Raw genomic sequence first — 15,985 nt, 5'->3', positions numbered from 1 at the left:
TAGCTGTAAGATTTACATACAACATATTTATGAATCACAGCTTTGCTGTGATTGTGATAGGATTATGATCCTCTTGTACTTTGTGGGCTTAAGGAGAGAATTTGCCTTGCACAATGACTTAAGTCTTTGGTGCAGGGTTTGCTTTTGTTTGCACATCAATTACAACAGGATGCTAGTCTAACAATATGGCTCTGAAGTACTACAGAATTATAATGAAAGAACCAACTTTAAAGAACTGATTGGCACTGATGTTGACCTGAGGGTGCTCTGCTGATCTGTTGGTCATGGAAGTTATGTATATGAATCGGATGGGTTAATTAGGTGAAGTTGTAACAGCATGAATTAATCACTTAAGAGTTCTCTCCAAAGACTGTTCTGATCCTCAGTGCCTGCAGAAGATAATACATGTCATTGAATGTACGGGATGGGATGATTTGCTTGGTTAAGTAGGAATGTATGTTTCTCTTCAAAATTTAAAACAATACAGTTTTTATTTTCCTAGTATACTGAGACAAAAATAAACCACCTGATTTTGGACTAAATCTGATACAGAGAGATCTCTTTTTTTTTTTTTAAACAAGTTTTATTTGTCCAAGGTTCAGGGAAAAGTGTAAGCAGTCTTTTGCTGCAATTGTTATTAACTGTTTTATTTAAAAAATATAGAAATATGTAGCCTATACACCGTGACCATGGGATGCTGTAGTGTTGAAAATGAGAAAATGAAATGAGTAGTTACTAATCAGTGATTTAATTTTTGTATTGGAGATTTGTCAATTAGTGAAACTTTAAGGTTCACCTTAGATTATGCTATTTTGTTTGCTCTTATTACAACAAAAAACATTAACCATGAAAATGAAGTACTTAAAAGAACTTTGAAATTTTTTTGAAAGGATAACTATTTATTAGGAACAATGAAATTCCTTCTCCAGAGTGGAACAGGGTCTTTTGCCTACATGAAAGAGTAGACCCACCCTGCACACTCATTTTGGTTAACTGAATTAGTCAGGTTTTAATGTGTTATAAGGTAGAAATATGTGTGTGCCTGCTATATGGTAAATGTATGAGATATCAAAAGTATGGTAGAGGCACATACAGCAGGCTGCATTCTGTCTTCCTGTCATGAAATTAGTGTCACATAGTGTATTATTTAGCTGTTGCCTGTGTGTTGAATTTAAATCTTGTAGTGGTATTTCTCTTTACAAAGACTAGGGTTAATAATTCATGGAGATGTACAAAATTTCTTTTGAACTTGAGCTTTAAAGGAAGGTACTCGTGTAAATAGTTTACCAAGCTGAAATGAATGCTGATGAATCTAATTAACACCTATGTAATGATAAGGCATGGATATTAAAAAGCTGGGAGGTTTTTTTGTTTGTTTTTGACTTGGGTTCTTTTGCAGTATTACAAAGAGGGAAAAATAGATGCGGTATGGAAAATAGTTCAAAACTGTCTCATCAGTGTAGTCGGAGGAGGCGAAGGTTGGTTATTAATGCTGGTTGCTATCTAGCTGTATTGATTCAGCTTCTCATACCCTATAATATATAGATTTCTGCTACTGACAAGATGAAAACTGCGAAGCATCAGCTGAGGAATCTGGACGCATAAGGCAGTGTACATGAGAGCTGCTTTTTCCCTTTATCATGCTGTTCCATTCCACTTCATTGTCAGCCTCTTGATTTTCTCAGACTTGTTTGTTGCTAAGGAAACCAGGTTGCCGGTTGTCAGCAGCAGCTGAGCATACTAAGATCCTTTTCTGCTGGTCTTTTTATGAGCAAAAAGTTTAATATACCACTGGAGGAGAATTTGTGTTGAGGGTTTCTTGAAACCAACTTTACCTGAGATTTTCAAACTAAAATAAATGTTCCAACATTTAGAACTTTTAATTTTATAAATGCCTGGAGTTAGACTAAGGAGTGGTTTCAGCATGTTGTTCCTGCCTTTTATTTCCCAGGTTCCTATAGAGCTGGTGTTTTTATTTCAGTTCTCTTTTACCATCTACCATATTGCAGCCCTGGCTGAAAGAGCCCAGTGGATTCAAGTTGTTACAGGGGTTAATTCTATTGTCATGGTGAAGTCAGGTGGTAATAACTTCACACAGGACTTAAATGCATCTACTACTGTATTTTTTTTCTTTGCTGGATTGTGGTGCTGGAATGAGACACAGCAATTCTAGAGGAACAAGGTGGAATGATTTGGAATATTTAGCCAAGAAATGATGTAAAGATGAGGACATAGGGCATAACTGTAAATGACCTCTCAGGGACATCTAATTTTAAGTAAGTTTACAGTTTCCTTTGTGTTCAACCAATATTGTAAATATCAACGTTTAGAACTGTGTGTCTTTTTCTTTTTTTCCCCACTTAATGTTTAACTTGATTCAGTGGATACCACTATTTTTTCTTTCTTGTTAGGCAATTTTACACCAGCAGAAGCAAACACCTAAGGAAGTGTCTTTTTTAGTTTTTTGTTTGTTTTCTAAATCTAAAAAAATAGAAGGCAAAATTGTAAAGCCTATTTTAAGGCAGGAATTCGGTCTGAAACAGCAAACCATTTGCTGCTGATGGATTTCCCCCCCAGCGCTAATATCTCAAGTTTTCTTGATAAGGATGGTTTGGGGTTGTTTTGCTTTTTGGAACATTATATTTTGTTTGGTCTTGTACTTCTTTTACAGATAAGATGCTTACTTCTATTACTAATTTATATAAAAAACTTGATGTATCAACTATTGACATTAAGGGCAATGAAGAGGGAGGGAAAAAAAATCTCTCAGAGTATTTGATCCCTTTTGAAATGGAGCGGATTTAGAGCTGATAAAACCAGGACTGTTTCAAATACCCTGGTATTTGAAATTTTGATTTTAAAAAGTTCATCAGCATTTACTAAACTGAAGACATAGTTCTTCTAATGATACCCTATTTACATGACCTCCTGACTTGTTGCAGTTCAGGGATTTTTTTACAATGACTATTTAGAAACATTTCTTTCATTTACAGTGTCTTCAGCAAGCACACCTCCTATTGATACTCGTCAGTTTAAAAGCAGCCTCATTTTGGGTTTTAAAAGGTAAGGTTGCTATATGAATTACCCCTCCCCTCCCTTCGCAGCAACATTTCCTCTCTTTTTTTGCCTTGTTGAGCACAAGTCTGTGCAGTCTTTTCCCCCTGACTGCATGTTTGAAAAGTACGATTCCAGCTGTAGGAGATCAGAGGAATATCTTTGTTCCTCTCTACTCTGCCTGGTTTCCTTGCCTCTGCTATATGTGAGTATCCCTTTGAAGTATTATATATAGTGGATTAAAAAGAACTTCACTGTTCTTGTTTGTTCTGTGCTATTTGGCAGTATATAAACTTCTCAGAATAGAAAACATTCAGGGTTTTATCATTATTCACCTTTTTTGTTTAGAAACTGCTATGCTAATACAAGATTTCCTTAAAGATTACTACTATTAACCATTAAAGTAAATGGTACTTAATGAAGATGAAATACCAGGAGGAGCCAGGCATATTCCACTACATCTGATAGCTTTCTGTGCCCTTTGGGTTAATATGACTCCCAAATGCTCACATTTAACACCTACTACTGTGCTATGTCGCCATGACTTCGTATTCATAGCCATATGGTCCCATTTTGTAAGGAGAGTTCCTTCCTAACTTGCAGGGTTTTTTGCTTACGCAAATACATGTGCATTAACAAGCATTTCTATCATTCACTCTTTGCCGCAGTCAAACATTGAGGATGGTGAATGAGGTTGTTTTGCAGCATATGTACACCACTGGGAACCAGAGAGATCACTTAATATTACTCAGGACCAGAGTCTGAAGGCCGAGTTTGTCGACTAAGTTATTTCCTAAAATTTTGTAATGGGAGTGTGATGTGCGAGATGTAACTATGTTTAGGTTAGATATTAGTAAAATACAGCAGGTGAATATCACCAAAATAATTTCCTAGTAAACTGCAAGTTCTATCTAGCTGATCCTGCTCTACTGTGAGAAAAGTAGGAGAAAAAACAACCCAGTGTTCAAACTGGGTTTGTTAACTAGGTCCTAGCTGACCTTGACTTCCAAGGCATAACTGAAATAAAGTTTTAGATCCAATAGGGGTACTTTACTATGCCTTTTAGTAGTCAGCTCCGGAATCATCTGTTTCAGATGTGTTAATTACAGTAACAGATTTTGAAAACACATTTTCTCTCTGTAAGTATAGATAAATATTTAATTGAAGTAACGCTTGAGCCTAGAAAGGAAGCCATACCAATGTTTTCCACACACAACCAATGCTAGTGTGAAATACCTCTACCACTGGAGAGTTGTGCAGGTGTGCAGAATGTGATTTACAGTATCTTTAAAACATTATCAACTTATGTTGTGAAAACTAGCTGCTGAGGAATCATACTCTCCTCAAGTGAAACAGTTACTCTCCTTAGTGGTGGCACAGTTACGACTGTTCCGATTTCAATAGTTATCAGACATTTGGGCTAAAAACTCAGAATTCTGAGTGAAATTAAGGGTGGGGTTTTTTAGTTTACTGTTTCCCACTCTCCTTGCCACTTGTGTGGCACAAGTTTTGGTGGTTTTTAAAAAATTTTTATTTCTTTAATATTACTATTAAAATTATTATTAAAATATTAAAATTACTAAAGAAATATTATTATTTCTTTAATAATATTTAATATTATCTCTTGTTTGCCTTTATTGTTACCTGGCTTCAGAAGCTATGTACAAGGCTGGCTGTGCCCATATTTCACCCTTATATTGTTTCTGAAAGCATGCCAATTCATGGTTCTGGCTAGAACAGCCTGAAAATTAATCTTGAAGGTATAGTAGGGTAGAAGAAAAGAATGTGTGTACCTTTTGTGAAGACTGCAGCAAAATTTTATGACTAAATGCTGGTCTCAAATGTTCAAATGAGTGGAATTTAGGACTGGCATACAAAAGGACAGTGTAGAGACACCAGGGACACATGAACAGTGTCTGCAGCAGACTAGTCTAGAACAGCCTGAAAATTAATCTTGAAGGTATAGTAGGGTAGAAGAAAAGAATGTGTGTACCTTTTGTGAAGACTGCAGCAAAATTTTATGACTAAATGCTGGTCTCAAATGTTCAAATGAGTGGAATTTAGGACTGGCATACAAAAGGACAGTGTAGAGACACCAGGGACACATGAACAGTGTCTGCAGCAGACTAGTTTATGGATTTCTGTTGAAGCTGCTCTTCTCTAGTAACTGCTTTGAAGTATTCCCATTCTATCTGCCTGATGTACCATTACTATTACGGAGTCAAGTACTTTAGGAAATTGATGCATTTGATATCTGCAGTTCATTGTCATGCTGTCAGTGGTGGAGCGAGTTTACCCAAGAAAGCTTAACTAACCTCACAGATAGCATTTTCCGTGCCCTCCGCCCCCCCCCGCCCCGTGTGGACCTGCATTTGACTCATTTTCAATACAAGTGGCAGTAGCACAAAAAGAATAAATGTTTCATAGGCTTGAACCTCCGAAATAAAATCATAAACTTCTATGAATGCTTTGAGATTTCTATGCAGCTGTTCAGACTGACATCTTATTTTCCCCTTATTTTATCTTCCTACAGTTCTCATAAGGTCATAAGTTTTTGTTCTCCTAGCCTTGTCTAGTTAATGCTGCTCTATAGTTGTCAGAAAGTTATAGCTTCTAGTGAGAATTTTGATCTACAAATTATAGGAATATGTCAGGTTTTTTATACTTTGGTGAACTGGTTAATGTTTTAATATGTCAGGGTTTTTTATATTTTAGTGAACTGGTTGACATTTGATCTTTGATTGTAACCTGATGATTTACGGAGAAGTGCTTTCCGTCAAGATCTGTCCTGTTTGAGTTATATATTTTCTGTTTTTTAAAATATTTTCTATTTATGTCACTATAATAGACATTATATCTTAAGAGATTTGATTACTTTTTTTGCGTGGTATAAATGCATTTATAACTGCCTGTGGTTAATTTGTCTCTACTAAAAATCTAATGTTAATGCACAGGAGTCTAGCAAAAGCTCTAGCAAATTCCATGTATTGAGGGTTGGCTATGTAAAGTGCGACTTGTTTGAGGGAAGTTTATTTTCTTGAAATGCTAAATAGAATGACATATAAAATAAAAAAGTACAATCAGAACATGTTAAAAGATCTAATTAAAAATAAAACTAAAATATATTCTTAGTAGTCTTAGTTATCTGTTTGGATCGCTGCATTATTTTAAGTTATCTAGCAGAAACTATGACCATATGCAGTATAGTAAAAAGTACAATACTTACGCTGTACAGAGTTGGCTTAAAGAATATGTGGCAATTACTGCATTTTAATTTTATTTCAATAATTTAATAAGATCCTCAGTGTTAATGATCTGTGAGGTTTTTTTTTAAAAAAAGATACAGGAGTAAAATCATTTTGTTGCTTATAATTTGTTATCCTTTGCTGCCCTCTTCAGCTCAAATGATGTACAACTTTGGAGCAAGGTAAGTGGAGATAATGCTGTAAATAAAATCATGTTCTGTAGGCACTGCATGTTTATCATGCATTACTGTAAATTTGAATTCAGAGATCAGTAATTGTAGAGCTGATTAATTTGAGCGAGACTTTTGTCAGTGGCAGATTGTACAACTGTATGAAATTGAGTTTTCAAATTGTACAGTTTAGTGTAGTTGTGAAAAATCAAATGTGGTGCTATGACGTAGCGTAGCTGTTGCTACTCCTGATTTCTAGATCAATGTTGTTACAGCTGAAAGTAGTATATAGTTGTAGCTTCTGTAACAAAACCTGCCATGGTTGTACAATTTGACATTGTTTAATTCCCTTTCCTGCTGTCCCTGAACTTTCTTCGTATCTCCACACTAGTACTAGTAAAATAATAGGGCACAATTAAAACCTGAAAGTTTCTGTCATATAACTTCAAACATGGAAGGCAAAGCCAGATAAAAGAACTCACCTGGATGAAGTCAAAGGGAAATGACAGATCATCTTGCTCTCCCTGGTATGGGCTACATTAAACACTGCAGTATAACTTAGTGAATAAATTTTGCGGAGCACAAGAATAGAGGAGATGTTGGCAGATACTGCTCGGGATGTAGTTACAAAATTTGACAAGGCATGCACTGTGCTTTTTGTATTTTTTCTTCAATACTGTACCTGCTGACTAATAAACTAGTACATGGCTTGCAGTATATTTTAGATTTTGCAAAGAAATCTTGGAATGAGGTGGAAATTTTAATTTGGAAAGTCACTGATTAATGATTTATGTAAGTCAGGTACAGCTTGTGAGGTGCAGGTTTTGTGTATTTTACTATGATTTTCTGTTGTGTGAAAATTATGGCAAGAGGATGTTTTTGTCCTCTACTTCTATCCTTTTTTGCATTTAAAAAATTAAAAGGGATGGCAGGGAGAGAAAAAAAGGGTAGCTCTAATTACTCCTGTTATGACACTAATTTTGAAGGACAGTCGGAGGACTTCAGTAATGGTGGTCTGCACATGAAGTTACATACAGAGTTACTTCTACAGTTCTCCACAATGGAAGACAGATATATTTTATTGTCTTTGCTAAATTTCTGAGTAAATACGTGTATTAACCTTCTAAAATAAGAAATGCTAATTTGGGAAATTAATAGATAATTATCATTAGAAATAATATCACGCTTTTTTTTTGTTCTGTAATCCATCCTTTTTGATGTTCTCTGAGATTTGATTCAGAACAACTATGCTATCATTACTTTCTTGGATTTTTATTGTATTTGTAGGTTCTTCTGTGTCTTGATTTGTCATAGGAAAATGAGGACAAAAGAGCAGAAGAAAGCTGTAGTTTAACTGTCCACAGTGTCTGTGGTGGTGGTAGAATGAGAAGTGATAGATACGTTATTCCACTGCACGTTTGGTATTTTCTGGCTTTGTTTATCCTTTTTCATTAACATTTGAATGTTGAGGGTTCCTTTTCTTTTGTCACTACATATAACACAGCACTTTGACAGTGGGAATGCAACTCCCTCTAACTTCTTTCAGGTTGCATTCTAGAATCATGGCAGATAAAGCAAAATTAATGAAATATTTTAAATCTCAGTTTTTAACTAAAGATGATGTAATTTCCTAAGAACAGTCAAATGGATTTTTAAAGTGATGTAGTTTAAGTTCAAGTATTTGTAGGGAGGTTGTGGGGGCTTTTGGTAAACGCTTCTTTTCCTCTGATGAAGTAAAATATACATATTCCTTCAGTTTGTATGACTGATGGAACATGTGCTAAGTTTAGTCAAGTGCAATTAATTTTTATGGACGCATATTTTGTCATTCAAAATTGCACTTATTTACAACAGCTGTACTAGTTATCATAAATCTAGCAGAGCATGAGAAATCGTGTTCCTTTTTTTCTTTATGTATTTGCTTCTTTCAAAATAATAACAAAAAAAAGCTTTATGGGCCAATTTCAGCCTTTTGGTAAATTGGAACATAATTGTAGCATCTCCATGAGTGACGCTGGTTAATATTTGCTTTAAGCAATGTCTTACAATAGCTAACTTTCTGTAGAATGATACATAAACAGAATACTAGAGTGTCTGTCTTGCTTCCATACCTCAGAAAGCATTTCTGTGTGCAATATTTTTTTTAAAGAAAAACCTATTATTTAAAAAACAAAAACTTCCTTGTATTTCTTAGGGAATTACTGTGATGTGGTAAAGAATAATACTTTAACAGAGAAGTGCTTTATTATTTTGAGAATTCAATTTCAGATACTATTTGTCCTTGCTTGCTTCTTTTGGCTGCAATGTACGATTATTCTGTCTTACCAGATAACAGAACTGTTGTACAAGGATGAACGTTATTGCCTGACGCCTCCAGGACCAACTGGTAGAGTTTCAATTTCTATGATTGTAACTTATCCACAAATCCGTTCTTCTGTGTAATGATGGGTTTGAGGGATTATAACAGTAAACACTGATTGCTTCTTTTTGAAAGTGAAATTTGAAAACATGTTGGGTAAAATCCTGATTCGAATAATCAGAGCATATTTTGTCAGATCCATGCAATTTTTTTGAATTATAAATAAATCTTGCTGATAATGATTTTTCTAAATCGATTGACCAAAATAGAGATTTAGAATGAACAACATATCAGTGCTGAAATGCGTACGTAAAAAATAAATAAATAAATGCAGTCTTTTAACCTAGTTATACCTTTAGTAGCTCTTCTGATTTTTATGAAGCAAAATGATACTTAACATCCCAAATCATCTACTGTGAAATAAGTATACTTTTTTGTATAATCTGCTTTTTAAAAAACAGGGTGGTTTTTTTCCTCCTGTCAGGGCCAGAGGGACAAGGGGGCATGGGGAAAGCGAACCTTTGAAAAGACAGTAAATTATGTTCTTCCTATTCTCGGCTGCAGGACCCCCGATATTTTTACATTTGCATATGTAAGAAACTTAGCACTACTTGCTAAAATCTGTTAATCTTCATTTTCATTGGCTAATAGGCAACTTCTTCAGCATTAGTTCATCTAACGGTTAAAATGTATTTTATGTTTTTATATTAATACTAAAATACTTTATCTTTGTAACGGAATATAATGGCTAAGATGTACAGAACAAATATGCAAAGTGTTAGAAATCTGTTTTTTCTTTTGAGCAGTGACAAAATATTTGTGGCAACTATTTGGGGTAGCGGGCAGGAAAGGGGGGGAAGGCCTTGGGCAGTACCACTTCTGTCACACAGTAGTGGAAAAAATAGATTGAAGTAAGATTCCGTACTGAAAAGCTGTCACTAGGTCTGAAAATAATTAATATTCCTTTCACTCACCAGTTAGATATGTGCTCCCAAACCACATAATCTCCATGCCTCAGTGATCATTGTTGCCATTTCAGAGCCTCTCATCAGGGTGACATCTCACACCAAAATGATTTCTTATAAATTAATCTTGATAACATGACAGTCTCGGTAATTTTAGTGGAATGCTTTCTCTTGTTTTTTTTCCACAGAAGCTGTTGGCTATTTTCTTTATCACTTGATTGACAGCATGAGTGACTCAGAGGTACAGGCCAAGGAGGAGCGTTTGAGACAATACTTCCATCAGCTGAAGAAGATGGTACCATTTCATTTTTTGCTACATAATGCCTGTCCTGCCTGACATGTATCTATTAGATTTGAAATTGCTGCTTTTAAGTACAACCAGACCACTTCTCAATGACATGCAAGAGCTGGAGACTTGAATTACGTCTGAGATAATTTCTGTTAGACAAATTTCAGTTTGGTTGTGTTTCAAAACTCATATAATTTTTCCCCACCTCTTGGTACAGAATATAGTTATCCCTACAACCCACTTGAGCGGCATTTGCAGACTGCTGGACTCCTCTCAAGTTCCTGAATTAATTAAGGTCTGTGGTTCTCTAGCAATTACTTTGAAGCTAAAAAATGGAGTATCTGTACTCTGTGAATATATTCTCGTTTGCAAAATAAATATCTTTATGCAATGATTATATGTAAGCCTTTTAACCTTTCCATGATTTTTCACTGTTGAAGCTGTTTTCATTTCATAATATGAAAGTTTGAGGGATACATTTAATAAGTGCTTTTTCAAGTCAATGTAATGATGCTGTGGAATACAGCTTTTTTTAACATTGCAATTATATAATTAACTGGAACATTTTTAGCATGATATGCTTACTTAGAGATTGAACTTCTGCGGGGGGGATTAGTGATACCTTCTTCTTACTACATTTTAGGATGCAAGGTTACTGTCTCATAAAAAATCCCTGTCTACAGACAGCATTCCAGAAGTAAGTAAATTCGCAGATAGCTATGCTTGTTCTTAGTGTAATAATAATGTTTGGATATGGGTTTTAGATGAAGAGTGATCACAGAAGTATGTTAATGTTACTTAAATCTACCGTTTGAAATTCAGAGGTTACTTTCCAGAGTAGGAGTAAAGGCTCTCCAGATTTTCACATAGACCTGATACTTGACCTTGGAGTTGGCTAATGTTTCATGCCTCGGTTTCCCTCTCTGGTAAATATTTTTTTGAAAGTTCTAGTTAGTTAACAGTGGTGGTGTGAGGCTTAATTCATGCTTGTAAATTACAGTGATCCATTTGAGTGGCAGGAACCATATAAATCCATACTGCTTCTAATGGTGGAGTGTCAAGTCTTTACATCTCTGATCTGAGTAGAGACGAGACAGAAACAGACTTCTATTCCCTACTTCCCTGAACACAAAGAACTGAATATGATAGAAATAGTAATGTTGACCTTTGTAGATACACTACTTAATGCTTTTTTTTACTGTATTCTTACTCAAATCTTCAATTAGTAGGTACTATTTAAACAGATAAAAGCACCTTAAATGATGAAAAAATTTCTTATAGTATGAAAGAGGAGGATTATTTTGTCTGTCTTTAATAAAAGTGATCCGACAAGTTGCTTGGGGAAGGCTGTTTTTGCAATTGACATTCTTTCTGTTACCTCCATTTAGAGTGCTAAATCTGACGTGTCTGCTTTGGAGAAGAAACTAGAAAAGCGAAAAGCTGAAAACCAGCCTATTACAGATGTCTTGAAACAACTCATACATGCTCTTTGTGAAGAAGAGGTATCTTAAGCAATACAGAGATAATTGGAAACACATAGCTATATTTTTAAAGGGACATAAATGACTGTATTATGGAAAGACATAGTTAAGCAAAGACAAGTGCAGTGCTTGAGGTTTCATGGTTTGATGCTTATAAATCAAACATAAGTGCAAAAAGCAATTAAATCAAAAGGTTAACTAATTTCAGCAACACCTTGAATGGCATGTTTTGGGGTTGCTGAAGTTTGTTTACAATAATCTGCGAAGTGAATGATAGTAACAGCTGTGATAGGTTTATCATACATGCCAAATGTCCTTTCAAGCCATGGCTCTGGTCTCTTATATCTAGATTGTCAAGCAACTGATACATTTGCAATTCAAATATTACTAGGTTGTTAATGCAGGGATTGAAATTCCATTTTCCTGCAGGAAGAAAGCTCTTCTGAGATAAAGGGTCTCTTGCCTTCATTCGGCTGGCGTCCAGCTGTAGTTTACATTCATTTAGTGTGTGTCTGTAATTTGTGGGGTATCACCACACTTTTATTCAGTTTCTTCTTCAGTATGATCCTGCCTATAAAGCTGTATGTATAGGAACGGTAACAGTCGTGCAGATGATAGCACAATTCTCTATTGCTAAGAATACAGTTTAGAAAGAGTGATTCTCAGCTGTCTGTCTTTATAGTTTTGCATATGAAATAAGATTAGAAGCAAACCTGGTTGTAAGTTCAAACTGGTCAAATGTATGAGTAGGAATGTATTAAAAAAATAAGCTTTCTATGGGATCATTAAGTAGTTTCTTATTCATTAGAAAGTAGTTTTGTTGTGTTTGGCAGTATAGCAGGTGAAAATGGTTAGGAATTCCAAATAAATAAGAACTATTTTAGAATTTGGGTTAATCATGTTTATGGTGTCTGTCAGGATTAAAAAAAAAAAGGCTTACATAAAAACATGCTAGCAATATAAACTCAAAGCAAGAAAATTTCTTTAGAAGTCTACTATCAAGTTCATCTAAAAGGTGTTTTAGGAAAATATTAATTTCTGCGAAATAACTTTCACTCTTAAAATTTGCTAAAGCATTACAGCACTGTGTTTTCAAATGTTATCTTATACTACTAAAAGCACCAAAGCAGTCATGTAGCTGCACATGGAACATACAGGAATTGTAATGTTGTAATGACTTTTCCTCTAGTTTACATCTTTGCTGTGTTCGTTTTTTAGAATATGCAAAAAGCCCTTGAAGTGAAAGACAAATATGAACCGGACATGGTTGTCGGTGGCTATGCAGCCTTAATAAATCTGTGCTGTCGACATGATAATGTAGAAGAAGCAATGAACCTGAAAGAAAAAGTGTAAGTACACCGGCACTGAAACATGTCACAGAGATTTATGCTGATACACAGACCTTGTTGCATTAAGTAGGTTGAGTATTAACCCCCTCATCCATTTTTAATTAGTTTCCCCCACCAATGTATGTGCATTTAAAACAGTCAAGGGTGTGGTTTTTTCTAACAAAAAATTTGCTTTGTATAATTGAACATCAGAAGCAGCTACTTTGTATGGTCAGTAATTATCTTTGTTTAAAAAAAAAAGGCAAATTGCTGTGTAGGATCTGTTTTGCTTTTATTTTAAACATACATAGTGTCTATAAGTCTGGCTTAATTTAAGGGGAAATAAAAGTACCTGCATCGTGTGTTAGAAAGCACCTAGAATGTGTTTAGAATATGCTGCACCAATATTGTCTTTAGAATAGAAGTGTTTCTGAATGACATTATTTTAAGTCTGTCAAGAAGCATTCTACTTGATTTTTTTTGTTGTTGTTGTTTGTTTGTTTTCAGAGCTTTGTATCTTGGCTGTAAAATTAGCTCCCAGCTAAAACATGCTATCTGTGACTTATACTGGAGCAAATTCTTACAGATCATCTTTCTGTCTACCCCTTTCCTTTTTCCCTTGAAAACCTCACTTTGGTCTGATGCTACAGTGAATATAGAATAAGTTATGTGTTAGTTTCAGTTTCTCTCATACGTGTTCACAAAGTATTTGCTTTGGTTTTACAGTAGGTTAGCAGGCAGGTGCTCATTACACCTTGCTGGTGTTTGAAATTGTGAAATGATTGAGCTATGAATATAAAGAAATTTGCCACTCTGCAAATAACGATAGTGTATGGGTTTTGTCTGGACTACCACTCTCACACAACTCCCCTAAGTGAGCTTGCATGAAGTAAAATTGAGTCATGTAGTGGAGCTTCACTGCAGTAGCACTTTTTTACTGATCTGCCTCAAATGTAGCATAATATTTCTAAGAAGTGACTCTTTGAATTATTACAAAAAGAAACAACAGAGACAATTAATTTTAAAACTTCCAGAAAAAAGAAAACACACACATAGCAGAAACTTTGAAATAGTAGCTTTTAACTTGTTACTATAGGCGAGTAGTTTCATATTCTTTAACAAAAAGAATATAGCCCTGTCCCAGCCATGTGGACTGAGTTTTCTTCCCAGGCTTCTGCAAAATACCAGATTTTATGCAATAACTACCAAATAATTAATTAAACCATTTGGCTATTTAAAATACAACTTTTGGGTTTAGGGGTTGGGAAGGTGTGTAGATAATTTTTTTAAAATCCCATTTTAGTGGTGCATTTTTTAAAGTCTATCAGATTTTTCCTTTAATACTTGTTATAACTTTTAGCTCTCGGTGCTGGTTTTTTATTATGTAGTTTAAAAAATAAATCTTTAAGCTAAATCCGTAAAACATGAACTTTTGTTGATGCAATTCTTAATGTTTTAATTTCTAGCTTCCCAAAGAGTTCACCTGTTGCTCTTGACACTGGAAAGTATGTAGCACTGGTAGAAGTCTTAGGAAAGCATGGTAGACTAGAAGGTAATCCATTTGCTTTCATTGTGTGTTTCTGCTATATAATAAAGGTATCTTGCCTCAAGAATAAAAATGTGAGTTGATATTAACGGTATATCATGTCCTGAAAAGTGCTTGAACATTTTGCATACAAATTTGCATGTGAATTCAACCAGAGATGCTTGGACAGTGCAGGCCATTAGTTTTAATGGATTGGCAAGCTTGTCATTTACATTTGCACAGCTCAGTGCTTTTTGCATTTCTGCAGCTAGTTTTTATTAGCATTGCTGTTTGGATTGAGTTTGAAGATCATGACTTATGGCACAAATTGCGTATGTGCCTAGACTAATGGCTTTGTTTTTGCTTAAGAAGGTCTGAAGGCTGAACATAAAACCTATAAACATAACCTTCTCATAAGAGCCAAGTACTGCAAAAAATCACTTAACTTTTTATAAAGTATATATTTTTCTGTTAGTATTCTTTTATGTGTTTGTTACTGAATTTTAGAGTCAATCTGTCAAACTGCCTGGAAATTTTGGCTTTTAATGAGTGTTCTGCAAACTGCCTATTTTGTATTTCTAGATGTTTGCATTGAGCTGTTAGCTCTTTAATTTCTGTAATTTAGTCTAATAGAATTCTGTAATTTACATGATTTGCTTGATCTTTAAAAGAACTCTAGACTGTCATCAACTTTAAAAGGTGATTCTGAATATAGAGCTCTGTGATTTTGTAGAAGATTTAGCACCATAAAAGCGTGGTCCAAGCCTATACACCATGTTGTGGTTTATATAAAATACTATACAATAAAATTAAAAAGCTAATGTAATTTTTTTCTTGTAAGGTCTTTCTTTGATATTTGTCTTGGCCTCTTATTAAGCTTACTGTTAGAAAAAATAATAAACGAAGATGATGTTTTCCAAATCATAATAAATCAGATCATGACCACCTCTACATTAAAGCAGTTTGAAAAGATTAGCTTGCTTTGAAGAGCATAAATGTCCCTCAGAAAATAAAACCATTCATAAATGTAGCCAAATGTGAAGTGATCAAAACATTCTGCCTATCCAATAATTAAGAACATTATAAAAATGCACTTTTTCCATATACCAAGATGTTTGTTTCTGCCTTACTAATGAAGCTTAATGAACCTAATGTTTTAACATGCAGTCTGTTAGAAAGCTTTCATTGGCTCTCCTTGGCTAATTAGTATCGACACAGCAAACAGGCCCTATCGGTATCAGACCATTAGTCTGGCTGTATATACAGTGTAAACATATCTTTATTATCTGGCCTTGTGACAAGCCATCTGCTGAAGAAACAATGGAGTGATTTAGCAGATGTTAGCATTGAACGATAAAAGCATCCATTTAGCAGAATCTTGCAGCTATAGGGCAGACTATACAGGGTTATGTGGTGCAGAGTGGGCACACAGTTCCTATCTATAATTTGTAGTCAAAGTTGCAGCAAAATGATAAAACCATGCTATTGTGGATTTATAATTGTAGTCTCGTTTAGAAATGCAAGTAGTAATTAACTTGAAATCGGCATTATACACCAGAATTTACATTC

General features: G+C 34.7%; 1 protein-coding gene across 1 annotated transcript in view; it reads left to right on the top strand.

The window, feature by feature from the left end:
• The window catches only part of LRPPRC (leucine-rich pentatricopeptide repeat containing), a gene marked incomplete at its 3' end in the record, with an annotated part of 64,024 nt that overhangs the window by 15,385 nt on the left and 32,654 nt on the right, over positions 1–15,985 (top strand). Inside the window, exons 13-21 of the mRNA XM_010294600.1 lie at positions 2,994–3,063; positions 6,454–6,481; positions 8,798–8,855; positions 9,982–10,088; positions 10,300–10,377; positions 10,726–10,779; positions 11,471–11,584; positions 12,782–12,912; positions 14,358–14,443. Coding sequence (XP_010292902.1) covers positions 2,994–3,063; positions 6,454–6,481; positions 8,798–8,855; positions 9,982–10,088; positions 10,300–10,377; positions 10,726–10,779; positions 11,471–11,584; positions 12,782–12,912; positions 14,358–14,443 — 726 coding nt within the window. The remainder of the gene's footprint in view (positions 1–2,993; positions 3,064–6,453; positions 6,482–8,797; positions 8,856–9,981; positions 10,089–10,299; positions 10,378–10,725; positions 10,780–11,470; positions 11,585–12,781; positions 12,913–14,357; positions 14,444–15,985) is intronic.

The sequence above is a fragment of the Phaethon lepturus genome, unplaced genomic scaffold, assembly GCF_000687285.1.
Source record: "Phaethon lepturus isolate BGI_N335 unplaced genomic scaffold, ASM68728v1 scaffold43349, whole genome shotgun sequence".
NCBI classification, from domain to species: domain Eukaryota; kingdom Metazoa; phylum Chordata; class Aves; order Phaethontiformes; family Phaethontidae; genus Phaethon; species Phaethon lepturus.
The sequence above is the reverse complement of the archived record's forward strand: the minus strand, read 5'-3'. Positions and strand labels throughout refer to the sequence as shown.